General features: G+C 43.8%; 1 protein-coding gene across 2 annotated transcripts in view; it reads right to left on the bottom strand.

The window, feature by feature from the left end:
* kif11 (kinesin family member 11) overlaps nt 1–26922 on the bottom strand; it is a 31841-nt gene that overhangs the window by 1996 nt on the left and 2923 nt on the right. For both annotated transcript variants that reach the window (XM_062059455.1, XM_062059456.1), the window contains exons 3-25: nt 22286–22412; nt 22104–22201; nt 21953–22031; nt 21692–21877; nt 18539–18663; nt 18369–18459; nt 18149–18294; nt 16308–16404; nt 16150–16245; nt 15995–16083; nt 15840–15927; nt 15650–15723; nt 15458–15572; nt 12090–12161; nt 11890–12025; nt 11650–11822; nt 11214–11339; nt 7411–7566; nt 6603–6697; nt 6381–6541; nt 6188–6306; nt 5902–6124; nt 5678–5838 (exon numbers count right to left, since the gene is read on the bottom strand). In XM_062059455.1, coding sequence (XP_061915439.1) covers nt 5678–5838; nt 5902–6124; nt 6188–6306; nt 6381–6541; nt 6603–6697; nt 7411–7566; nt 11214–11339; nt 11650–11822; nt 11890–12025; nt 12090–12161; nt 15458–15572; nt 15650–15723; nt 15840–15927; nt 15995–16083; nt 16150–16245; nt 16308–16404; nt 18149–18294; nt 18369–18459; nt 18539–18663; nt 21692–21877; nt 21953–22031; nt 22104–22201; nt 22286–22412 — 2833 coding nt within the window. The remainder of the gene's footprint in view (nt 1–5677; nt 5839–5901; nt 6125–6187; nt 6307–6380; nt 6542–6602; nt 6698–7410; nt 7567–11213; nt 11340–11649; nt 11823–11889; nt 12026–12089; nt 12162–15457; nt 15573–15649; nt 15724–15839; nt 15928–15994; nt 16084–16149; nt 16246–16307; nt 16405–18148; nt 18295–18368; nt 18460–18538; nt 18664–21691; nt 21878–21952; nt 22032–22103; nt 22202–22285; nt 22413–26922) is intronic.

Below are 26922 nucleotides of genomic sequence, written 5' to 3'. Positions count from 1 at the left end.
ACCATCAAAACAAATAATGTATGTAGTCTATTACCACACCATCAAAACAAACCCAATATATACTGTATGTAGTCTATTACCACACCATCAAAACAAATAATGTATGCAGTCTATTACCACACCATCAAAACAAATAATGTATGTAGTCTATTACCACACCATCAAAACAAACCCAATATATACTGTATGTAGTCTATTACCACACCATCAAAACAAATAATGTATGTAGTCTATTACCACACCATCAAAACAAATAATGTATGTAGTCTATTACCACACCATCAAAACAAATAATGTATGTAGTCTATTACCACACCATCAAAACAAACACAATATACTGTATGTAGTCTATTACCACACCATCAAAACAAATAATGTATGTAGTCTATTACCACACCATCAAAACAAACACAATATACTGTATGTAGTCTATTACCACACCATCAAAACAAATAATGTATGTAGTCTATTACCACACCATCAAAACAAACACAATATGCTGTATGTAGTCTATTACCACACCATCAAAACAAACACAATATAGTGTATGTAGTCTATTACCACACCATCAAAACAAATAATGTATGTAGTTTATTACCACACCATCAAAACAAATAATGTATGTAGTCTATTACCACACCATCAAAACAAACCCAATATATACTGTATGTAGTCTATTACCACACCATCAATCAATCATCAATCAATGTTTATTTATATAGCCCTAAATCACTAGTGTCTCAAAGGGCTGTACAAGCCACAACGACATCCTCGGTGTCGAGTGGGTCTGATATAATATTGTGAAAGTCCAACACATCAGCGAAAGTCCAGTCCATGGTGGGGCCAGCGGGAACCATCCCGAGTGGAGACGGGTCAGCAGCGTAGAGATGTCCCCATCTGATGGACAGGCTAGCGGTCCACCCCGGAGCAGAGTAGAAAAGAAAAGAAAAGAAACGGCAGATCAACTGGTCTAAAAAGGGAGTCTATTTAAAGGCTAGAGTATACAAATGAGTTTTAAGATGAGACTTAAATGCTTCTACTGAGGTAGCATCTCTAACTTTTACCGGGAGGGCATTCCATAGTACTGGAGCCCGAATAGAAAACGCTCTATAGCCCGCAGACTTTTTTTGGGCTCTGGGAATCACTAATAAGCCGGAGTTCTTTGAACGCAGATTTCTTGCCGGGACATATGGTACAATACAATCGTCAAGATAGGCAGGAGCTTGACCGTGTAGTATTTTATACGTAAGTAGTAAAACCTTAAAGTCGCATCTTAGGTGCACAGGAAGCCAGTGCAAGTGAGCCAGTATAGGCGTAATATGATCAAACTTTCTTGTTTTTGTCAAAAGTCTAGCAGCCGCATTTTGTACCATCTGTAATCTTTTAATGCTAGACATAGGGAGGCCCGAAAATAATACGTTACAGTAATCGAGACGAGATGTAACGAACGCATGGATAATGATCTCAGCATCGCTTGTGGACAAAATGGAACGAATTTTAGCGATATTACGGAGATGAAAGAAGGCCGTTTTAGTAACACTCTTAATGTGTGACTCAAACGAGAGAGTTGGGTCGAAGATAATACCCAGATTCTTTACCGAGTCGCCTTGTTTAATTGTTTGGTTGTCAAATGTTAAGGTGGTATTATTAAATAGATGTTGGTGTTGAGCAGGACCGATAATCAGCATTTCCGTTTTCTTAGCGTTGAGTTGCAAAAAGTTAGCGGACATCCATTGTTTAATTTCATTAAGACACGCCTCCAGCTGACTACAATCCGGCGTGTTGGTCAGCTTTAGGGGCATGTAGAGTTGGGTGTCATCAGCATAACAGTGAAAGCTAACACCGTATTTGCGTATAATGTCACCTAGCGGCAGCATGTAAATACTAAAGAGTGCAGGGCCAAGAACTGAACCCTGGGGAACTCCGCACGTTACCTTAACATAGTCCGAGGTCACATTGTTATGGGAGACACACTGCATCCTGTCAGTAAGATAAGAGTTAAACCAAGACAAGGCTAAGTCTGACATCCCAATACGCGTTTTGATACGCTCTAATAAAATATTATGATCAACAGTATCGAAAGCGGCGCTAAGATCAAGAAGCAGCAACATAGATGAAGCATCAGAATCCATCGTCAGCAATAGATCATTAGTCATTTTTGCGAGGGCTGTCTCCGTAGAGTGATTTGCCCTGAAACCGGATTGAAAAGGTTCACAGAGATTGTTAGTCACTAAGTGTTCATTTAGCTGCTGTGCGACAATTTTTTCGAGAATTTTCGAGATAAACGGTAGGTGGGACACCGGCCGGTAGTTCACCATGAGGTCAGGATCGAGGTTAGGTCTTTTGAGTAGAGGATGAATAACCGCTTTTTTGAATGCTAGAGGAACAGTACCAGAGGAAAGTGATAGGTTTATAATATTTAACACTGATGGACCTAATAAAACAAAAATCTCCTTGATAAGTTTCCCAGGAATTGGGTCAAGTAAACATGTTGTTTGTTTTGTCCCATTTACACATTTTAACAATTCCTCCAATGTTATTTCATCAAAGAGAGAGAAACTATTTTGGAGGGCAATGTCCGTCGTATATACAGTCATATTTGTGTTAATAGAACCCAGTTGTGGCTGGGATGCATTGTCTTTAATCTCTTTTCTGATGAGTTCAATTTTCTTATTAAAGAAATTCATAAAGTCATCTGCTGAGTGGGTGGAGCTACTGGGAGGAGTCCCTTGTTGGGTTAGCGATGCTACTGTACTAAACAAAAATTTAGGATCATTTTTGTTGAGGTGGATGAGATTTGAGTAATATTTAGCTTTAGCTGAGGTAAGCATGCGTTTATAAGTTATTAAACTATCACTCCATGCTTGATGGAAAACCTCAAGTTTAGTCGTACGCCATTTGCGTTCCAGCTTTCTACATGATAATTTCTGGGCTTTAGTTTCTTCTGTAAACCATGGGGTACGCCTTTTAGGGGCCCTTTTTGGCTTTAGCGGTGCTACAATAGCAATGGTGTCGCGCAGGGCGTCGTTAAAGTTGTTAGTGAGGTTATCAATAGAGCCCACATAATTTGGGAATGGTGCCATTACTGAAGGCAGTAGGTCAGTAAGAGTCGTTGTTGTGGCAGTATTAATGTTGCGGCTGCTATAGTAGTTATTATTATTATTATTAGTTTGTTGACAATGAGTCCGAACTTCGAATTTTATAAGGTAATGATCGGACATTACTTTAGTGTACGGGAGTATCGTAACTTTAGAGGTGGTGACACCCCTGACAAGCACTAGATCTATCGTATTACCGTTGCGATGCGTGGGTTCATTTATTATTTGTGTAAGACCACAGCTATCAATTATAGTCTGGAGCGCCACGCATGGAGGGTCCGATGGGGTATTCATATGGATGTTAAAGTCTCCCATTATGATTATATTGTCGGCGTGCGTCACTAGATCAGCAACGAACTCTGAAAATTCATTGATAAAGTCCGAATAGGGCCCTGGGGGGCGGTAGATGACAGCCAGGTGCAGAGGCAGCGGTGTGACAAACCTCATAGTGAGCACCTCAAACGAGTTATATTTATTATTTAGGTCCGAGGTAAGGCTAAAGTTTTTGTTGTATATTAGTGCAACACCCCCACCCCTTTTAATGGGGCGGGCAATATGCGTTCCCGCATAGCCAGGAGGAGACGCCTCACCCAGCGCAAAAAATTCGTCTGGTTTGAGCCAGGTCTCGGCTAAACCAACGACATCAAGATTGTTGTCTCTGATGATTTCATTAACTAATAACGTTTTGGAAGACAATGACCTTATGTTTAAAAAGCCCATATTATAGGTAGTGGGCTGTTTTGAGGAGTTTTTGTTGAAAGTATCCGTAGTAGCAATATTAATAATGTTACGTTTATTATGCATAGTGCACTTTAAATAATTTCGACCATATCTAGGAATTGATATGACAGGAATTTTTAGATTGTTTGCCACCTCAGTAAAATGCATGTCCACCTCTGACGCAGAAAAAACATTATGTGAGTTGTATATTATTCTAGAAGAATTGCTATGTGTGCAGGGATTATCCAGCCTGGCGCTGGCTAGTTCTAGCTTAACAGACTCCTTATTAGCGCTTCTTTGTGGATTAGCATTTAGCTTTTTCGTTAGCCCCGCTAACAACATAGCATTTAGCTTTGTTGTTAGCCCCGCCCGACACCCCCGCTTCTGCTTCCGAGCGCACCGCTTACGTCTCTTTCGCTGACCGTCTCCGCTGGTAGTCGACGCCGCTGCTTCAAAGGCCACTGCTGGATGTAGCTCGCGAAGAATTCCCAAGCTAGCGAGCAGGTCCATCGTACACGCATCTATCAGCCCAAAATGGCCCGATCTCTCCACATCCAGAATTGTAAGTCGGTCGTAAGTGATCACGGAGTGAACACGCTGTGAGCCAGCCATGAAATTGACTGAATTGAGGGGTATTTTTGCCCTCACTTCCAGGAGCGCTCGCACGAAGCCGCTGCTCTGAAGCGCAGCCATCTTGGAATTTTTTCACCATCAAAACAAATAATGTATGCAGTCTATTACCACACCATCAAAACAAATAATGTATGTAGTCTATTACCACACCATCAAAACAAACCCAATATATACTGTATGTAGTCTATTACCACACCATCAAAACAAATAATGTATGTAGTCTATTACCACACCATCAAAAAAATAGTGTATGCAGTCTATTACCACACCATCAAAACAAATAGTGTATGCAGTCTATTACCACACCATCAAAAAAATAGTGTATGCAGTCTATTACCACACCATCAAAACAAATAGTGTATGTAGTCTATTACCACACCATCAAAACAAATAATGTATGTAGTCTATTACCACACCATCAAAACAAATACAATATACTGTCTATTACCACACCATCAAAACAAATAGTGTATGTAGTCTATTACCACACCATCAAAACAAATAGTGTATGTAGTCTATTACCACACCATCAAAACAAATAATGTATGTAGTCTATTACCACACCATCAAAACAAATAATGTATGTAGTCTATTACCACACCATCAAAACAAATAGTGTATGTAGTCTATTACCACACCATCAAAACAAATAATGTATGTAGTCTATTACCACACCATCAAAACAAATAGTGTATGTAGTCTATTACCACACCATCAAAACAAATAGTGTATGTAGTCTATTACCACACCATCAAAACAAATAGTGTATGTAGTCTATTACCACACCATCAAAACAAATAATGTATGTAGTCTATTACCACACCATCAAAACAAATAGTGTATGTAGTCTATTACCACACCATCAAAACAAATAATGTATGTAGTCTATTACCACACCATCAAAACAAATAATGTATGTAGTCTATTACCACACCATCAAAACAAATAATGTATGCAGTCTATTACCACACCATCAAAACAAATAGTGTATGCAGTCTATTACCACACCATCAAAACAAATAGTGTATGTAGTCTATTACCACACCATCAAACAAATAGTGTATGCAGTCTATTACCACACCATCAAAACAAATAGTGTATGCAGTCTATTACCACACCATCAAAACAAATACAATATACTGTCTATTATTTACATACTATTGGTCAAAATAAAACCTGACATACATTAAAAATGCTAATACAGTTTAAAATGGCGGCATGCTCACCTGGCTGTGTTTGTCATCCTCCTCCTCGTCTTCTAGCTCCTCCTCCTTTGCGGCGGCCCTCAGCTCCTCCTGCTGCCTCCTCAGACTCTCCAGCTCGGCGTGGCTCCACTTCTTGGCCACCTGGCGGGGATAGACAAACTCCCGCCGCTGAGGCGTCTGGCCTGAGGGGACAAAAACCGCGGGTGAAGTTGGAGGCGGAGCGAGGTGGCGGGGGACCTGCTTACCTGTGGGAACGTCGCGCTGCAGCTCCTCCTGCAGGAAGGTGTCGAGCATCTGTTGACTGGCCTCCACCTGGACGAGGATCTCGGCCTGATGGCGGTCCCGCACGGCGCCATCCAAGGAGGTCTGCTTCTGCAGCGTCTGGAGGGCTTCCTTCAACTCCTGGTGCTGGCCAGACAGCTGCACCTCTATGGCGTGGACCTTCTCCACGCCGTGTGTCTTCACACTCTGAAGGCGGGAAGACGCCTGGTAACCATGGAGACTAGACCTGTCTCACCAGAACCTTCTTACCTGACTGAGGTCCTCTGCATCAGCGCACATCTTCTCAACCAAGGACAGCTGCTCCCGGGCTTGGGTCTCAGTGTGCTCCCTGAGTCTGGAGCTCCAGTCCTGGTTCCGTTGGAGCAGCGCTGCAGACACCGCTCAAATGTGAACACCACCACTTAGAGATGTGGATATCAGGAAAGGAGGAGGGGTTTAGTACCGGACATGGAATCATGGAGGCGAGAGCAGCAGGCGCTCAGCTCCTCCGGCGCTCCTTGACTCTGGTCCAGGTGGAGCCGCAGCGAGGAGGCCAGAGAGCCGGAGGTGGAGGCGAGGAGGTCCGCCTGAGTGGAGGCCTGGCGCTCCACCACGCTGCAGCCGCTGAGGAGCGCAGAAAACGTCTGGTGACTCCGACACTCGCCCACGTCGGACGGAGGCTCACCTGCTGAGGTTCTCCTGAAGTTCCTGAAGAGGAGTCTCCAGGGTTCTGGAGGACGAGTGCAGGTCCTGCAGGCACCGGATGGTCTCCTCGGCGCTCTGAAGCAGGTCAGAAGGTGAAGAAAGGTCACCTCACCAGGGACTCGGGATGTATATTATGGTAAATGGGTTATACTTGTATATAGGGATGATGTTTGATAAGAAATTATTAATATTTGGTTTAACAAAAGCTCACTTTTATTATAGAAGAAAACAATTTAATCTAATAAATAAATAAATAAATATTTACTGTTACCCCCCTAAAAAAATTAAACTAATAAATAAATATGGACTGTTGTTACCCAAAGTATATTAAGTGGGATTTTTCAGAAAAACAAATATATACAGTAACACAAAAACAACCTGTCTCTGTGATCACTATAGGTGTATAAATAATAATATAGTGTTAAATAAAATCAGTCCCTTGGGCACAAAACTGAAAATAATACAGCTCTCCAAAAAGTGCAATTCTGCTGCTATTTGACATAACTGTTTGTTATGATGCTTTGACATTTTTGCACTTTATTTCTTTATTGAAAGAAAATTCTATGAAGAGAAAAGTTGTTTGCAAATGTGGTTACAATGCTAAAAAATGAAAAGTTAAAGCTAAAAAAAGAAATACACTTTATTGAGTTAACATTATTTCTTTATAGGGGGAAAGATGTTATGAGCTAGGGAATATAACAACTTCTATAACAACAGTCTTCCTGGACTGACCCAAATAGGAGCCGGTACCAGAAAACACATCCCCACACGGGACTCTTCTCTCTTACCTTCTGGTAGCGATCCTTAGTTTGTCGGATGTCCTCCTCCAACTGCTTCTGCTTGGCCTGAAGGGACGTCAGACTCTGCACCGTGGCCTCGCGCAGACCCCCCAGCTCCTGAACCAGACCTCTGAAGAACTGGCCTATGTCCTGCATTGCCTCCACCTGTGGCAGGAAGACCAGGCACAATGTTTTTGAGAAGACTCGGGGCGTAACGGTATTGTAAAGACGGCGGTATCCTAATCGTCACAATAATGCTTTGACGACTGACGGTACAAAACTAAAACTTAGTGGGTGGAATTTTTTTCTGCCGCTTTTGCATTAACCGATATATAAAAAATCAACTACATCGCCCATAATTCACAGTGCAGATCACGGCCAGAGGGCAGGACCGATAGGTGGGGGTGTGAACCGCAGTAAAGGGGACTAAAAGGAGGGATAAGTATGATGAGAGGAATTGTTTTTTATTTCCTGAACATTTCACCAAAGTCCATCCATAGCTTTTTCAGTTATGTTGCGAACAAACAGAAAAACAAACTCTGGCAAAAACAACCTCTTTGGCACTACCTTCGCCTCCAGCGTTTTCCAAGGCAACACAAAGCGGGTCAGGGTGCACCGCAACAGAAGCTACTTCAGAAACCATCACCCGGAAAATACATTTCAAGCTAAACATCCATTTTTGAGATATTTAAATGATTAAAAGTAGAGATGTCCGATAATATCGGCCGATAAATGGTTTAAAATGTAATATCAGAAATGATCGGTATCGGTTTCAAAAAGTAAAATTACTGACTTTTTAAAACGCCGCTGTACTGAGCGGTACATATCCGGTAAAACACGGATGTAGGGCATACTTGCCAACCCTCTCGTCACATACTATATGCGGCTTTTACACACACTTAAGTGAATGCAAGGCATACTTGGTCAACAGCCATACAGGTCACACTGAGGGTTGCCGTATAAACAACTTTAAAGGCCTACTGAAACCCACTACTACCGACCACGCAGTCTGATAGTTTATATATCAATGATGAAATCTTAACATTGCAACACATGCCAATACGGCCGGGTTAACTAATAAAGTGCAATTTTAAATTTCCCGCCACACTTCCGCTTGAAAACGTCTCGGTATGATGACGTATGCGCGTGACGTAGCCAGTTTAACAGAGGTATGGCTTCCCCATTGAAGCCAATACGAAATAGCTCTGTTTTCATCTCATAATTCCACAGAAATCTGGACATCTGTGTTGGTGAATCTGTTGCAATTTGTTCATTGCATTATGGAGAAAGAAGCTGAGCAAGCAAAGAAGAAAGTTGTCGGTGCAAAGCGGATATTTTGCGAGGGAAGTCAGCAACACAACACAGCCGGTGTTTATTTACATTCCCGAAAGATGCAGTCAAGATCGAAGAACTCGGACAACAGAGACTCTAACCAGGACTTTGATTTGGATACACAGACGCGATACCGTGAGTACGTAGCTGTGCTTCCAAACATTTGATCACTTGCTATAACTAGCTCGAGCTAGGAGCTAGCATAACAAACACCTAGGTGTTTGTAATGCGGGATTAATTTGTGGCATATTAAATATAAGCCTGGTTGTGTTGTGGCTAATAGAGTATATATATGTCTTGTGTTTATTTACTGTTGTAGTCATTCCCAGCTGAATATCAGGTCCCACCCGCGCGCTTCCAAACATTTGATCGCTTGCCCGTACGTGCGTGTCACGTACGTAACTTTGGTTAAATATACAAGCTTTATGAACCTTGGGTTAGGTGAACGGTCCTTTGGGCTGAGTGAGTGTGTGTGTTGTGCAGGTGTTTGAATTGTATTGGCGGGTTATATATACGGGATCCCGTCCATATAACACGCTCGAGCTATAACTAGCTCGAGCTAGTAGCTAGGAGCTAGCATAACAAACACCTATGTGTTTTTATGCGGGATTAATTTGTGGCATATTTAATATAAGCCTGGTTGTGTTGTGGCTAATAGAGTATATATATGTCTTGTGTTTATTTACTATTGTAGTCATTCCCAGCTGAATATCAGGTCACCCCCGGCTCTCACAGCATCTTCCCTATCTGAATCGCTTCCACTCCCCACTAGTCCTTCACTTGCATTTTCCTCATCCACAAATCTTTCATCCTCGCTCAAATTAATGGGGAAATCGTCGCTTTCTCGGTCCGAATCTCTCTCACTTCTGGCGGCCATCATTGTAAACAATAGGGAACTTTGTGGATATGATCAATTGACTACGTCACGCTACTTCCGGTAGGGGCAAGTCTTTTTTTTATCAGATACCAAAAGTTGCGATCTTTATCGTTGTTGTTTTATACTAAATCCTTTCAGCAAAAATATGGCAATATCGCGAAATGATCAAGTATGACACATAGAACAGATCTGCTATCCCCGTTTAAATAAAAAAATGTCATTTCAGTAGGCCTTTAACACTGTTACAAATATGCGCCACACTGTGAACCCACACCAAACAAGAATGACAAACACATCTCGGGAGAACATCCGCACCGTAACACAACATAAACACAACAGAACAAATACCCAGAACCCCTTGCAGCACTAACTCTTCCGGGACGCTACAATATACACCCCCCGCTACCCCCTAGCCCCCCCAACCTCCTCATGCTCTCTCAGGGAGAGCATGTCCCAAATTCCAAGCTGCTGTTTTGAGGCATGTTAAAAAAAATAATGCACTTTGTGACTACAATAATAAATATGGCAGTGCCATGTTGGCATTTTTTCCCATAACTTCAGTTGATTTATTTTGGAAAACCTTGTTACATTGTTTAATGCATCCAGCAGGGCATCACAACAAAATTAGGCATAATAATGTGACTGTATATATCGTATCGGTTGATATCGGAATCGGTATTTAAGAGTTGGACAATATCGGAATATCGGCAAAAAAGCCATTATCGGACATCTCTAATTTCAGGGATAGAAAACTTCAGAGAGCTACATTTTTTATTTAACTTTATAAGAGATGCGACTGTTCCAATAACACCCTGCACTTTTTAGTGTATTAGTATTTTTGATAAACATGCATTGACACAAAATGTAGTGTTGGAGTTTGTAATATTATTCTCAATTTTGACGGCAATGTGTGACTTTTATTCGGAATTAATATATGCTCCAAATATCGGTTATCGGCCTCTTTCACCGCTAAAAAAATCCTTATCGGTCAACCTCTAATAAAATTGCCAACTACCGTATTTTTCGGATTATAAATTGCTCTGGAGTATAAGTCGCACAGGCCGAAAATGCATAATAAAGAAGGAAAAAAAACATATATAAGTCGCACTGGAGTACCGTATTTTTCCGAGTATAAGTCGCACCGGCCGAAAATGCATGATAAAGAAGGAAAAAAAACATAAGTCGCACTGGAGCATAAGTCGCATTTTTTAGTGTCAAGAATAGACATTTGAAAGGCAATTTAAAATAAATAAAGAATAGTGAACAACAGGCTGAATAAGTGTATGTTATATGAGGCATAAATAACCAACTGAGAACGTGCCTGGTATGTTAACGTAACATATTATGGTAAGAGTCATTCAAATAACTATAACATATAGAACATGCTATACGTTTACCAAACAATCTGTCACTCCTAATCGCTAAATCCCATGAAATCTTATACGTCTAGTCTCTTACGTGAATGAGCTAAATAATATTATTTGATATTTTACGGTAATGTGTTAATCATTTCACACATAAGTCGCTCCTGAGTATAAGTCGCACCCCCGGCCAAACTATTAAAAAAACTGCGACTTATAGTCCGAAAAATACGGTAGTTGACCTTGTCAGCCACAGCTCGCTGCGCTTCCACGCTGCTCCTGAGGGTGGCGCTCAGCTCTTTGAGAACGGAAAAACCCATCAGAGTCTGATGCTGCAGAACCTCCTCCATGTCCTGCCGGTGCTCCTCCTACACACACACACACACACACATTAGAGGTGCAAAAGGAATTAAAAGGTCATGCACAAGTCCTGCCACCAGGGGGTGATATCACTTTGTTTACTACAGAGCCTTGTTTAGCGTATGGACAACCCGGTTCCAAACATGGCATCCTGTAATCACCTGAGGGACTTTTGACCAATCATTTAGGAGATCCTCTGGTCAAAAGCCCATCACGTGACAACCAGGGCGCCATATTTGCCACCAAACTCTCTCTATGCTTGTGTTTCAACACTGCTGTTAGCCGTTGTCATGGAAACGATAGCGCATGCATCCTCACCAGGAGCTCCTCCACAATCTGCTTGCTGCGCTCGGAGAGCGCCGGGAGCCGCCGGGCTCGCTCCTGACTGCGGGCCACGCCCTCGCCCAACAGCTGGCCAACTCCGCCCACCAGGTCCTTCACGCCGCCCAGAGCGGAGGTCAGCGCCGCCGTGTTGACCACCAGCAGACCGTCTGGACAGGAAACACAGTAGCGTCAGACAATCGGAGGTGCGGGCGCAAAGGGTTTGCGGCGACGTACCGATGTCGTGCGAGTAGCCGCTCAACATGCGAACGTGTTCGGCGCCGTGCTGCTTGATGCTGTGCTGCACGCCGCTGAAGGCCGCCGCCATGCGCTCGGCTAAGCTCTGCTGCACCAGCTGGTTGTGCTGCTCCACCTGCACCACAACCACGCCGTTGTGAGCCCGCGTTTGTGCCATAAAAGTCTGACGGCGTTCTTACCGCTTTCTTCCTGTCCAGCTTGGCGTGCAGACCTGAGACGTCGCCGGTGCTGATGTCCACTGTGCTCAGCAGCTGTTTCAACATAACAGGAATAAAACCTACTTTGAACTTTAGTAGAGTGAAATATGATATTATTTATTAAAGGCCTACTGAAACCCACTACTACCGACCACGCAGTCTGATAGTTTATATATCAATGATGAAATCTTAACATTATAACACATGCCAATACGGCCGGGTTAACTTATAAAGTGACATTTTAAATTTGCCGCTAAACTTCCGGTTCGAAACGCCTCTGAGGATGACTTATGCGTGTGACGTAGCCCGACGAACACGGGTATGCCTTCCACATTGAAGCCGATACGAAAAAGCTCTGTTTTCATTTCATAATTCCACAGTATTCTGGACATCTGTGTTCGTGAATCTGTTTCAATCATGTTCATTGCATTATGGAGAAGGAAGCCGAGCAAGCAAAGAAGAAAGTTGTCGGTGCGAAATGGACGTATTTTTCGAACGTAGTCAGCCACAACAGTACACAGCCGGCGCTTCTTTATTTACATTCCCGAAAGATGCAGTCAAGATGGAAGAACTCGGATAACAGAGACTCTAACCAGGAGGACTTTTGATTTGGATACACAGACGCCTGTAGAGAACTGGGACAACACAGACTCTTACCAGGATTACTTTGATTTGGATGACAAAGACGCAGACGTGCTACTGTGAGTATGCAGCTTTGGCTTTTTTTTGCGTATGTACGTAACTTTTTTTAAATATATAAGCTTTATGAACCTTGGGTTAGGTGAACGGTCTTTTGGGCTGAGTGATTGTGTGTGTTGATCATGTGTTTGAATTGTATTGGCGTGTTCTATGGAGCTAGGAGCTAGCAGAGGAGCTAGGAGCTAGCATAACACGTACCGTACCGTACGTGCGCGTCACGTACGTAACTTTTTTTAAATATATAAGCTTTATGAACCTTGGGTTAGGTGAACGGTCTTTTGGGCTGAGTGATTGTGTGTGTTGATCATGTGTTTGAATTGTATTGGCGTGTTCTATGGAGCTAGGAGCTAGCAGAGGAGCTAGGAGCTAGCATAACACGTACCGTACCGTACGTGCGCGTCACGTACGTAACTTTTTAAAAATATATAAGCTTTATGAACCTTGGGTTAGGTGAACGGTCTTTTGGGCTGAGTGATTGTGTGTGTTGATCGGGTGTTTGAATTGTATTGGCGTGTTCTATGGAGCTAGGAGCTAGCAGAGGAGCTAGGAGCTAGCATAACAAACACGCAGGTGTTATTATGCAGGATTAATTTGTGGCATATTAAATATAAGCCTGGTTGTGTTGTGGCTAATAGAGTATATATATGTCTTGTGTTTATTTACTGTTGTAGTCATTCCCAGCTGAATATCAGGTACCGTGAGTATGCAGCCTTGGCTGCTAAACATTCGATAACTTGACCGTATGTGCGCGTCACGTACGTAACTTTTTAAAAATATATAAGCTTTATGAACCTTGGGTTAGGTAAACGGTCTTTTGGGCTGAGTGATTGTGTGTGTTGATCAGGTGTTTGAATTGTATTGGCGTGTTCTATGGAGCTAGGAGCTAGCAGAGGAGCTAGGAGCTAGCATAACAAACACGCAGGTGTTTTTATGCAGGATTAATTTGTGGCATATTAAATATAAGCCTGGTTGTGTTGTGGCTAATAGAGTATATATATGTCTTGTGTTTATTTACTGTTGTAGTCATTCCCAGCTGAATATCAGGTCACCCCCGGCTCTCACAGCATCTTCCCTATCTGAATAGCTTCAACTCCCCACTAGTCCTTCACTTGCACTTTACTCATCCACAAATCTTTCATCCTCGCTCAAATTAATGGGGAAATTGTCGCTTTCTCGGTCCAAATCTCTCTCACTTCATGCGGCCATCATTGTAAACAATAGGGAACTTTGCGTATATGTTCAACTGACTACGTCACGCTACTTCCGGTAGGTGCAAGCCTTTTTTTTTATCAGATACCAAAAGTTGCAATCTTTATCGTCGTTGTTCTATACTAAATCCTTTCAGCAAAAATATGGCAATATCGCGAAATGATCAAGTATGACACATAGAATAGATCTGCTATCCCCGTTTAAATTAAAAAAATTCATTTCAGTAGGCCTTTAAGCGATATGCGAGTCTGTAAATGACTTCTTAATATTATATTATTTTCTTTTATTACACTTCTAAATATCATCTGCCAGTATGCATTCATTTCAGTTTGTTGTTGTAATTTGATTAGTAAAAGTTTTAGAAAAATGCGATAAATTATTTTTACATTCAAAAGTTTTAGCTTAGCATTTAGCATGGCTTATTGCATCCTCCTACGGTGTGTAGTGTAGCAGGTTTAGCTAGCATGAAACATTTAGCATGCTAATACAAAAAAGTTAACATACTTCTAAGATTGTGTCAAATATCAAAATCCATGATTTTAGGGTTTAAAGATACAAAATGCTACTATAAAGCGTTAGCATGCTAGCAGGTGACTGGATAAGAGGAAATATCACAAGTGGCAAGACAGTTGTAGAATGTTCCTACACCGTGTCTGGGATAGATTTGTGGCCTGCTGGGGAAAAAAGAACCCATTCACCGGCTGCACAGGCATAGCAGCAGGCCCATAATTCGTTTTAACACATTTCATGCTGCACAGGCATGGCAGCAGGCCCATAATTAGTTGTAGCATATTTCATTCAGCAGGCCCATAATTAGTTGTAGCATATTTCATGCAGCAGGCCCATAATTAGTTGTAACATATGTCATTCTGCACAGACATAGGAGCAGGCCCATAACTAGTTTGAACATATTACATACTGCACAGGCATTGCAGCAGGCCCATAATTAGTTTGAACATATTTCATGCTGCACAGGCATGGCAGCAGGCCCATAATTAGTTTGAACATTATTTCATGCTGCACAGGCATTGCAGCAGGCCCATAATTAGTTTGAACATATTTCATGCTGCACAGGCATAGCAGCAGGCCTATAAATAGTTTCAACACATTTCATGATGCACAGGCATAGCAGCAGGCCCATAATTAGTTGTAGCCTATTTCATGCAGCATGCCCATAATTAGTTGTAGCATATTTCATGCAGCAGGCCCACAATTAGTTGGAGCATATTTCATGCTGCACAGACATAGCAGCAGGCCCATAATTAGTTTTAACATATTTCATGCTGCACAGGCATAGCAGCAGGCCCATAATTACTTGTTGCATATTTCATCACGAAAAAGTTGAAAAGAATGAAAGCGCTTTTGCATTTCCTGTCAACAATTTGGACACATGAGCTAAATGAGCGTGTCAATCATTTCTAGGGAGGTGCGAGAGGCGGGACCTGCGTGGCGGTGTTGTAGAGGTTCTCCTGGGCAGAGTGCAGCTCCGTGCTGATGAACTCCTCCTGAGCCAGCTGGTCTTTGGTCTGCTGCAGGTCTCTGCTGGTGTGGTCCAGCCTGCACGCCAAAAGACACGCACGTAGAAGACACGTGAGGACGACGACGTCACAGCGACGACGCGTTTTTTTTTTAACCTCTGCTGCTTGTCGTTCAGTTCGGCGGCGCAGTGCTCCAGTTGGCTTTTGCCTTCCATGAACAAGTCGGTCACCTGCGGACGCAGCACACGCATCTCCGTCAACGTCAGGGGAACACACGGACGGAGGAGAGTCCACGTGGACAGGAAGTAGCGCATGTTTCCTCTTTGGTGTAGCTGCTTTCATCTACCTTCTTCAGCTCCACCTCCATGGCAGCGATGCGCTCGGTGCACTCCAGCGCTTGTTCCTCCTGGGTGTTGATCTGTCCCATCATGCTCCTGAAAGAAACGCCCCACTTTTAGCGCACACACACACACACACACACACTGTCACGCCCGCACATACGTGTAATTCTCAGTTGACAGGTAGACGCCATTTTTTTCCCGAGTGGCGGCCAGGTCACGCTTGAGGCGCTCGATCTCCTCCGTGTATTCCTGATGACATCGACACAATCATCATCATCCGTGCTGAAGACTCCCGCGGGGGCGGAGCTTGACTACCTTGATGAGCGTCCTCTTGGTGAGCTTCTGGTTGACTTCGGGCTTGTTCATGATGTTCTTCGCTCTGCTGGCGTACTCCAACGTGCTCAGAGTCTCCTGCACCACACACACACGTTAGTTGTGTGTCTTTGTCACCAGGGGGAAAGACAAAAAAGCACCTCAAGGTTGCTGGAGGAGGGGGACACGGTGGCAATGATGGAGGTCTTTGTGCGTCCACCCAGGGAGTCCTGCAGGATTCTGGTCAGCTTGGACTCTCTGCGGCAGGACCAGATGCCCGTAAATGAAGGGTTAAGGTGAGACCTTGTTTGCCCAAACGTGCATTGTGTGCACCCTGGATCATGTCACAGCTTTTATTCAAACATTTTATAATATCTGGAGTGTAAACCACGTACCATGTTTTTCAGACTATATGCTCTATATATTCCTACGCTTTGCACCCTGCGGCTTATACAACGGTGCAGCTAATTTATGGATTTTATTTTTTGCTAACAGCCTTAAAGTTTCGTATTCAACAAATTGTTTTCATATAACACCGACAGAGACACTGAAAATGTGTTTTAGTTTTTGTGATATGTATTTCCTGACAGTCAGCCCGTCCATAACATTTATACTCGAAAGGATCCTTCATCACTCCAAGCAACGTTTGTAAGTTTTACAATATAACTAAAACAATTCTTACCGACTAAACCGTCCCATGTGTGATGTCTGAAGGAGTGTTTTCACGCTTATTAGTATATTGTAATGTAATCAAGCTGGTGTCATTTGCAGTAGCTAATATGCTAACACGTTCCCGAATGTCTGTATTCGGGGTATTGAAGGGAACCGCACTGTATTTGGAATTTTGCCTATCGTTCACAATTATTATGAAAGACGTGACGAATGGATTTTTTTTAATGCATTCTAAATATTAAATAAACGTAAATAGTAAATGAGAGTGCGGAAATATGACCATATCACACCAATTCTCAAATCCCTTCACTGGCATCCTGTTCCACTCAGGATTGAATACAAAGTCTCCCTACTAACCCACCAGTGGCTCCATGGAAATGCCCCCCCTCTACCTCAAAGAACTACTCACCCCCAAATCCTCCACACGACACCTCCGCTCCGGACAGGCTAACCTCCGAGGACAAAGCTATGAACAATGGGAGACCGGGCTTTCTGCTCCGCCGCTCCCAGTCTGTGGAACGCTCTTCCTGACCACCTGAGGGCACCACAGACTGTGGATGCTTTTAAAAAAGGCTTAAAAACCCTTTTTTTTAATTTAAAAAAGCCTTTTTTTTGTTGTTGATATATGCATACCAGTTCTAGCTATTAGGCTGTTCTAGTTTTTATCTTTTTTTTTTTTAATACACTGTAGCACTTTGAGGTTGTTTACTCAATGTAAAGTGCTTTTTACAAATAAAACCTATTATTATTAAATAAAAGCCAATGGCAGCTCCACTATACCGCCCATAAATAACCATTCAAAAAGCGCCAGCAATACTCCATATACATTTCGTGATTTGAATATTAACAAGTATTAGTGATTTTGTTATTATAAGTGCTAACGCAGACTAAGTATTTATAGCGCCGACATAACCACTTCCGTGTGTGCCTATGTTGACATCAATGAGTGGTCTGCTGCTTCTCCGCTTCCTGTAAGTTTATTGTAGATCATAAATCGTGCATCTCACCTGAAAAGAAGATGGCTGAGAATATAATCCAACAAGGTGGGACACTTTGACAGACGTTTAGGACCTGGGACCGGCGAGAACAACGCGAAAAGCGCTAGTTTTGTTTAGACTTTAGGTTGGATCTTTTGCGCTGCCTAATTTTCTGCGCGCGTAGGACCTGGGAGCAGTGCGTAACCGACCTTAGAGGAACATTGCTCCACACCGTGTTAGGTCAACTGAACGGAAACGATGTCATCCTTAGTAAATGGTCACCAGCTAAGAGAAGCACTGCCGTGCAGCTCTAAAGTCAACGTGTGTGTTTGTGTGTGTGTGTGTTTGCAGACCTGTACGGGACGTGCGGGCGTTTCTCCACCAGGGCGGTGATGACGCGACCCAGCGTCAGAAGAGACTGGTTGATGTTTCCCGCCTCTCTCGCCCGTTTGTCCACCGCACCGGAGCGTCCGATGTTCTCGCTGCCAGCCAGGTCCACCTAGACGAGGGCACGATAGTTGCTCTCAGAGACAAATGACTCCCACTGGCTTTTGTTGGGGAACGATTCCTCACCAGGTTGAGCTTTCCAATCTTCACCAGCTCCTCGCCGTCCAGCGTCATCTCCTTCATGTGGATGGTGACGGAGAACACCGAGTGGGAGCGACTTGCGAAACACAAACAGCAGTCGGCCAGTTAGCAAACTTGGGACGTTCTGGATGAATTCAGGCGTTGGCCGGGGATACCTGGAGTATGCGTTCATGAGAGTGGAGGCTGTCCTCCTCTTAGCGGCTCCTCTCTCCAGGATCAGATACACTTCATCTTTGTTGTGAACCGTCACCTCCTCCAGACCTTTGACCACCACGCCGCGCTACAAGCACAATAGCAAAGTGTTAACATGCTCATGTTATAGGTACTGGGCGATATATCGATATACTCTATATATCGCGGGTTTTTCTCTGTGCGATATATGGTTATACTTGTATAGCGCTTTTCTACCTTCAAGGTACTCAAAGCGCTTTGACAGTATTTCCACATTCACCCATTCACACACTGATGGTGGGAGCTGCCATGCAAGGCGCTAACCAACATCCATCAGGAGCAAGGGTGAAGTGTCTTGCCCAAGGACACAACGGACGTGACTAGGATGGTAGAAGGTGGGAATTGAACCCCAGTAACCAGCAACCCTCCGATTGCTGGCACGGCCACTCTACCAACTTCGCCACGCCGTCCCATATATATATACACTACCGTTCAAAAGTTTGGGGTCACCCAAACAATTTTGTGGAATAGCCTTCATTTCTAAGAACAAGAATAGACTGTCGAGTTTCAGATGAAAGTTCTCTTTTTCTGGCCATTTTGAGCGTTTAATTGACCCCACAAATGTGATGCTCCAGAAACTCAATCTGCTCAAAGGAAGGTCAGTTTTCTAGCTTCTGTAACGAGCTAAACTGTTTTCAGATGTGTGAACATGATTGCACAAGGGTTTTCTAATCATCAATAAGCCTTCTGAGCCAATGAGCAAACACATTGTACCATTAGAACACTGGAGTGATAGTTGCTGGAAATGGGCCTCTATACACCTATGTAGATATTGTACCAAAAACCAGACATTTGCAGCTAGAATAGTAATTTACCACATTAGCAATGTATAGAGTGTATTTCTTTAAAGTTAAGACTAGTTTAAAGTTATCTTCATTGAAAAGTACAGTGCTTTTCCTTCAAAAATAAGGACATTTCAATGTGACCCCAAACTTTTGAACGGTAGTGTGTATATATATATATATATATAAAATGATTATATCGTGATATTATAGAGTATATGTTCTCACGCAGTTGCTTTTAGCTGCGGGCATTACACTACAGGCTTTTCTCACTCTTTCTTGTCTCTCCTTCTCACAGAGACTTAAAACAAGCGCACCTTCTTACATACGTCACACGCTCCCACGGAGCAGAAAGGTAGCGACATGGTAACGTTAGCTGTGATGCTAACGGTGTGGTGCGAGTGGTAATACGAGAGAGAGAAGGTGCGAATCTGGTAACAAATGGAGGAAGAATTCATTCCCAAGAAAAACAGCACGGGATCCGTCGTCTGGCGGTGGTTTGGCTTCAAGCGGGAATATGTTCAACATTTATGCGGCAAAAGCGTTGCTACAAAAAGTAGCAGCACTGCTAATGTAGCATCATTTGAAAAGTCACCTGCTAGAGAATGAAGAGTGCTTGAAACTGCATGTCAACATCTCAGTTCGGTGCCACACCAACAAAATGCCAAAGCAACTATTTCCACATAAACACCGTATGAAAAAAAAAATCAACAACAGAAGGAGATAACGTCCGCAGGAACCTACCACATAGCGAAGGATATACACTATTTGATATGCAGCTCATTTTTATGAGACAGTTATTGAAATATCTTGTGTGACATCATGCACAAAAGTGCTCTTTATTTGCTTTAAACTATTGTAGTGGCGTTCTGTACAAAAAGTAAACTTTAATTTAGTGTTGTTTTGATATGTCATCTTAGTGACATCATGCACAAAAGTGCACTAATAGCTTGTTTTAAAATGTCTCTGACAATCTTGCAATTTCTGTTTTGAAATGACATGAATGTTTGTGCCACTGCTTAATAACTGTTTAATAAATACACTTTTGGTCAATTGACTTAGTTGTGATTTCCCTCTCTGCATGAAAGTTTAAAATGAGCATATATTAATGCAGTATGAACTAGAATGTTTTAATGTAGACACATAGAATCATCATACTGCTGTGATTATATGCATCAAGTGTTCATTCAAGGCTAAGGCAAAATATCCAGATATATATCGTGTATCGTGACATGCAATGTTCCCTCTAATTTTTCATGTGTGTGAGCAAACGCACAAACTCCCTGAGCATTCAGTGGAGCACATGTGAGCGACATCAGACGTGCACACTGTGGCCACACCAGCGTCACACCTGTCCCAAACCTGACTAAATAACAATTTAAATGTTTTATTAAAATAATTTTCTGATATAAGTGATTTTGCCCCCTTACAATGACAATAACAAAAAAACATGTTTTTATGACCTATGTGCTTGTATTGTATGTCTGGCTGCGGGTCCTGCCTTTAAAAGAAATGTTACCCCTTTCAGAGATTACATTTAGTTCCTGTAACTTTCTGTCTGTAAAATACATCTTTTTATTATCATTTATGAAATCTAGTGACAATATTTCATGAATAATATCCTTAGATTAACATTCTTAATAAATGGCAGTAAAATAAGCACACATCTGATTGTGGAGTCAGTATTACAACCTGACATTTACACATTGTGTGACGTTGGGGTTGTCTGACTTTTTTGTGGCCATAAACGCAGCACTGGCTAAGTGCCATGAGTGCGAGTGTTGGTGCAGGTGAGCGGGCGAGCGGCTTCTGTTGAAACGACGGATGACAAAGTTGGTTTAAGCCTGGTTTGTATGGCAGAAAATTACCAGTTTTTATAGATAAAAGTTTTTTTTACTCATGTTTTTGGTGTGCTTACAAACAGTTTTGCTCAATAAAGTGATGGAATTCCTGTCTGTAAAGTGTCTCGACAGACGATAATTGAACTGTGTTGACAAATATTGTTTTATTCATTGGGGCCACTCTTGTTGTCACTTGTCACTCATAGAGTTGCATTGCAAAATCATACAGAATAAATTGTAATGTGTTTATTTTGTTTAAAGTTCAGATGGGATTTTTGATTTCCTGGGCGGCATTCATTTGCAGTGCGCTGAGGACGCGTGAGCGGTGCGCAATTGCGCAGGCGCGCACCTTAGAGGGAACGTTGGTGACATGGCCTAAAAATATTGAGATATTAATAAAAGGCTATATTGCCCAGCCCTATCATGTTAGCACCGGGCCGTATGGCGCTCTGACCTTGTTTCGCGGGTCGTCAAAGAGCTGCAGTCTCTCGTTGACGTCCTCGGTGGGACTGAGGAGGTCAAAGAGCTCCTCGTTGTAGATCTCCAGCAGAGACACTTTGACGGAGAACTCCGTGCCGTTCTCGGACAGCTTCTCAAAGATCTGGTGGAGAGTTCTGGGGATGATCCCGGCGAGAGGGTCCTGAAAGAGCAACGAGAGGAGAGCGGTCACTTTGGTGGACAGGAGGTCCACCCGCCAGAGGGGACTTCAACTTGCCTCCTCCCACGTGAACTCCTCGTCCGGACTCCTCTCTCCCTCCATCGTGAAGGTCTTTCCCGTTCCCGTCTGACCGTAGCTGCAAGACAAGGCAGTGAACGCCAGGCGTAGCTGGCAGGTGCACTCCCGCGGCCACGGCGCGGACACTCACGCAAACACGGTGCAGTTGTAGCCCATGATGACCTCGTCCAGGATGGGGCACACCACGCTGCGGTACACGTCGATCTGCTTGGCGGCGGGTCCGAACACCTGCAAGACCAGAACCAGCCGGGGGTGGAGGGGGGTAAGAGTCCGTCACACAACCGCACGGACACAAGGTGGAAGATCACCCACCATATCAAAGGTGTACGTCTTCCGGGACGCCTTGTCCGCAGCCGCCCCCGTCTTCATGGTGACTTCCTTCCTGTTTGGGTCGCAGTCAACAACGCTGTGGGACTTGCGCTCCATCGTGTTGAACGGTCTGATGGGGAAATGTGATACTTGTTACCTTACAGGCAGTATTTCAAGCAATTAATCAATGTTTATCTATATAGCCCTAAATCACAAGTGTCTCAAAGGGCTGCACAAGCCACAACGACATCCTCAGGTTCAAAGCCCACAAAAGGGCAAGGAAAAACTCACAACCCAGTGGGATGTCGATGTGAATGACTGAGAAACCTTGGAGAGGACCGCAAATGTGGGTGACCCCCCCTCTAGGGGAGACCGGATGCAATGGATGTCGAGTGGGTCTAGCACAGACCTGGGCATTGTACGGCCCGCGGGCCGCATCCGGCCCTTTGCGCATCCCTGTCCGGCCCGCGTGAGGCCAATCATAAATTACAAAATACATTTCAAAAAGTATCTATGTCGAGTGTGCAATACAACGGTGCTGCTTTTGTTTTGAAAAGTGTTATTTGTATTACTTCCGTGTGGACGTATGCGCGTGTGCGATTGTGAGTGAATTGAACGGCGCAATTACAAATTACAAAATAAAGTTTAAAAAACATCTATGTCGTGCGCGCAATACAACTGTGCTGCTTTTATTTTGAAATGTGTTATTTATGCCGTATGTCCGGGGGGAACCTGTGAGTGAAGGTGCATAGAGACAAGTGATGAGACGCTAAAAAAAGAAAAGTTGATGAGGAATGGCGTGTTTCCAACAAGACATGGACTGCTAAGTATTTCTTTACATAAATTAATGGTAAAGCCGTGTGCTTAATGTGTGGTACACAGGTTGCTGTGTTTAAATATCATTTTAATTGCCACTACACGAAGAAACACGAGGGAAAATACCGGAATGTGTCTGATGAAGCGCGCGCAAGGGAGGCTGATGCGTTGATGGTAAAACTGCAAACCCAACAAGGACTTTGTGCCATATTTCACACCCCCAGAGATGGAGCCGTCAGGACAAGTTTCGTCATTTCTCACAAAAGCGCCAGAAAAAGTAAGGCGTTTTCTGACGGAGAGTTTATTAAGGAGTGCTTATTGGACTTTGTTGCGCTGATAATGCCCGGAGACATGGACTGTTTTTCGCTAACTTTGGATGAGAGCTCTGATGCAGTCAATTAAAGAGACAACCACAGGTAATGACTTGTTCACAGAGGTAAATGGGTGTTGGGACAAGCTGGCAGGTGTGACAATCCAATCCACTTTATTTATATAGCACATTTAAACAACAAAATGTTTCCAAAGTGCTGCACAACAATATTAAAAACAATATTCAAATATTATCCTTAGCTCCACCAATGACTGAATAAAAAGAAAAAACAATTACATATAAAACCAATATAAAAAACAATATAAAATAAATATGATTAAAAACTATTTTTAACAACAGGTGGTTGTCCAAATCTGATGGGGAAAAATGTTGGATAATGCAGGATAAAGTGACCATCAAAAGCAATCTGCTTTTGTATAAAGTTAAGTTAGGTTAAATTAAATTATTATTATTATTATCATCATTATTATTTATCTTACGGTATATCAAAAATAATATTGAGCAAAATTTAATTGAAATATTGTCGTGTGGCCCTCCAGCAGTGCTCGGGTTGCTTATGCGGCCCCCGGTGAAAATTAATTGCCCACCCCTGGTCTAGCATAATATTGTGAAAGTCCAGTCCATAGTGGATCTAACATAATAGCGAGAGTCCAGTCCATAGTGGGGCCAGCAGGAGACCATCCGTAGCGGAGACGGGTCAGCAGCGCAGAGATGTCCCCAACCGATGCACGGGCGAGCGGTCCACCCAGGGTCCCGACTCTGGACAGCCAGCACTTCATCCATGGCCACCGGACCTGTGTCCCCCCCTCCACAGGGGAGAGGGGGGCAGAGGAGAAAAGAAATGAAACGGCAGATCAACTGGTCTAAAAAGGGGGTCTATTTAAAGGCTAGAGTATACAAATGAGTTTTAGGATGGGACTTAAATGCTTCTACTGAGGTAGCATCTCTAACTGTTACCGGGAGGGCATTCCATAGTACTGGAGTCCGAATAGAAAACGCTCTATAGCCCGCAGACTTTTTTTGGGGTCTGGGAATCACTAATAAGCCGGAGTTCTTTGAACGCAGATTTTTTGCCGGGACATATGGTACAATACAATCGGCAAGATAGGATGGAGCTAGACCGTGTAGTATTCTATACGTAAGTAGTAAAACCTTAAAGTCACATCTTACATGCACTTAAATCAAAAGGATTCATCACTTTATTCATGTGCAAACTAGGGATCGACCGATTATCGGCGCCGATATTTGGCATTATGACGTACAGTATGTGGATATTTGCCTACATTCGCAAACTCCCGCAGCAGCCTTCAGTAGGCTTGTTCTCGCGAGACTCTTTTTTTGACAGATCAAAAGGTAGAGATGTCCGATAATAATCGGCCGATAAATGCTTTAAAATGTAATATCGGAAATTATCGGTATCGGTTTCAAAAAGTAAAATTAATGACTTTTTAAAACGCCGCCTACGGAGCTGTACATATCCGGTAAAACACAGACGTAGGGCATACTTGCCAACCCTCCCGATTTTCCCGGGAGACTCCCGAATTTCAGTGCCCTTCCCGAAAATCTTCCGGGGCAACCATTCTCCCGAATTTCTACCGATTTCAACCCGGACAACAATATTGGGGGCGTGCCTTAAAGGCACTGCCTTTAGCGTCCTCTACAACCTGTCATCACAGAATCAGAATCAGAATAGTTTTATTGCCATTGTTTGAGAACGGGTTCACAAACTAGGAATTTTTCTTGGTGCAATCGTGCAACATAAAACACATATGACACATGTTTGGTAATAAAAAGAGCTGTAACTGAGCTATCAGATCATGTTATAGACTTAGAAGGAATTCAAGGAGCTACTGTTAGGATGTATTGTTCATTTGCCTGATGGCCCAGGGGAAAAAAACTGTTCAGGTGGCGGGAGGTGTGGGTCTGGACGGAGCGTAGTCTCCTGCCTGAGGGGAGAATAGTGTGTGTCCAGGGTGAGAAGAGTCAGCTGTGATCCGACCCACACGCCTCCTGGTCCTGGAGGAGAACAAGTCCTGGAGGGATGGGAGCTTGCAGCCAATCACCTTCTCAGCAGCACGTACGATGCGCTGCAGTCTATGCTTATCCTGGACTGTGGCGCCGGGGAACCACACTGTGATGGAGGAGGTCAGGATGGACTCTATGATGGCTGAGTAAAACTGCACCAGCATCTCGGGTTGGCACCTTAAGTTTCCTCAGCTGACGCAGGAAGCACATCCTCTGCTGGGCCTTCTTGATGAGGGAGCTGATGGTCGGCTCCCACTTGAGGTCCTGGGTGATGGTGGTGCCCAAGAAACAGAAGGAGTCCACAATGGGGACGGAAGAGTCAATCAGGGTGAGGGGGGATGGTGGGGCTGTGACTTTACTGAAGTCCATGATCATCTCCACTGTTTTCTGGGCGTTCAGCTCCAGGTTGTTGAGGCTGCACCAGGACGTCAGCCGGTCCACCTCTCTCCTGTAGGCGGACTCATCGCCATTCGAAATGAGCCCGATGAGGGTGGTGTCATCCGCAAACTTGAGCAGTTTTACGGATTGGTGACTGGAGGTGCAGCAGTTTGTATACAGGGAGAAGAGCAAGGGGGAGAGTACACAGCCCTGAGGAGTACCAGTGTTCGTGGTTCGACTGTCCGAGACAATCTTCCCCAGCCGCACGTGCTGTCTTCGGTCTGTCAGGAAGTCATTGATCCAACTGCAGAGGGAGTCGGGCACGCTGAGCTGGTAGAGCTTGTCTCGTAGCAGTCCAGGGAGGATGGTGTTGAAGGCAGAGCTGAAGTCCACAAACAGGATCCTAGCGTAGGTTCCTGGGGAGTCCAGATGCTCCAGGATGAAGTGGAGGGCCAGGTTCACTGCATCATCCACAGACCTGTTGGCTCTGTAGGCGAACTGCAGTGGGTCCAGGAGGGGGGCGGTGATGTCCTTGAGGTGGGGCAGGACCAAGCGCTCAAAGGACTTCATGACCACAGACGTCAGCGCGACCGGCCTGTAGTCATTTAGTCCTGTGATACGTGCTTTCTTGGGGACAGGGACAATGGTGGAGGTCTTAAAGCAGGACAGCACGCGGCATAGCTCCAGAGAGGTGTTAAAAATGTTAGTGAAGACAGGAGCCAGTTGGTCCGCACAGTGTCTGAGAGTGGAGGGGGAGACACCATCCGGCCCGGGGGCCTTCCGCGCATTCATCCTCTTCTTGGATGGAGAGGGCCTTTACAGTCCTATGATGTTTTTGGAATCCTGTGATGTCCTTGGAGTCCTTTAACTCCTTTAATGAAGTGCTGGCATTGGTGGGAAGGGTGATGGTGGGGGGAGCATGGCTTTGATGAGCTGAAGGCCGTTCATGACTAGGGATGATACTCGAAACCGGTTTTCCCGGTTGTTCGATAAGAAAAGAACAGAGTCCTCTGACTCGTATCCCTTTTTGATAACCGGTACCCGTTATCGAGACCACTATAGTAAAGAAAAAGAGTTGGTTCTTTATTCG

The sequence above is a fragment of the Entelurus aequoreus genome, linkage group LG09, assembly GCF_033978785.1.
Source record: "Entelurus aequoreus isolate RoL-2023_Sb linkage group LG09, RoL_Eaeq_v1.1, whole genome shotgun sequence".
NCBI classification, from domain to species: domain Eukaryota; kingdom Metazoa; phylum Chordata; class Actinopteri; order Syngnathiformes; family Syngnathidae; genus Entelurus; species Entelurus aequoreus.
The sequence above is the reverse complement of the archived record's forward strand: the minus strand, read 5'-3'. Positions and strand labels throughout refer to the sequence as shown.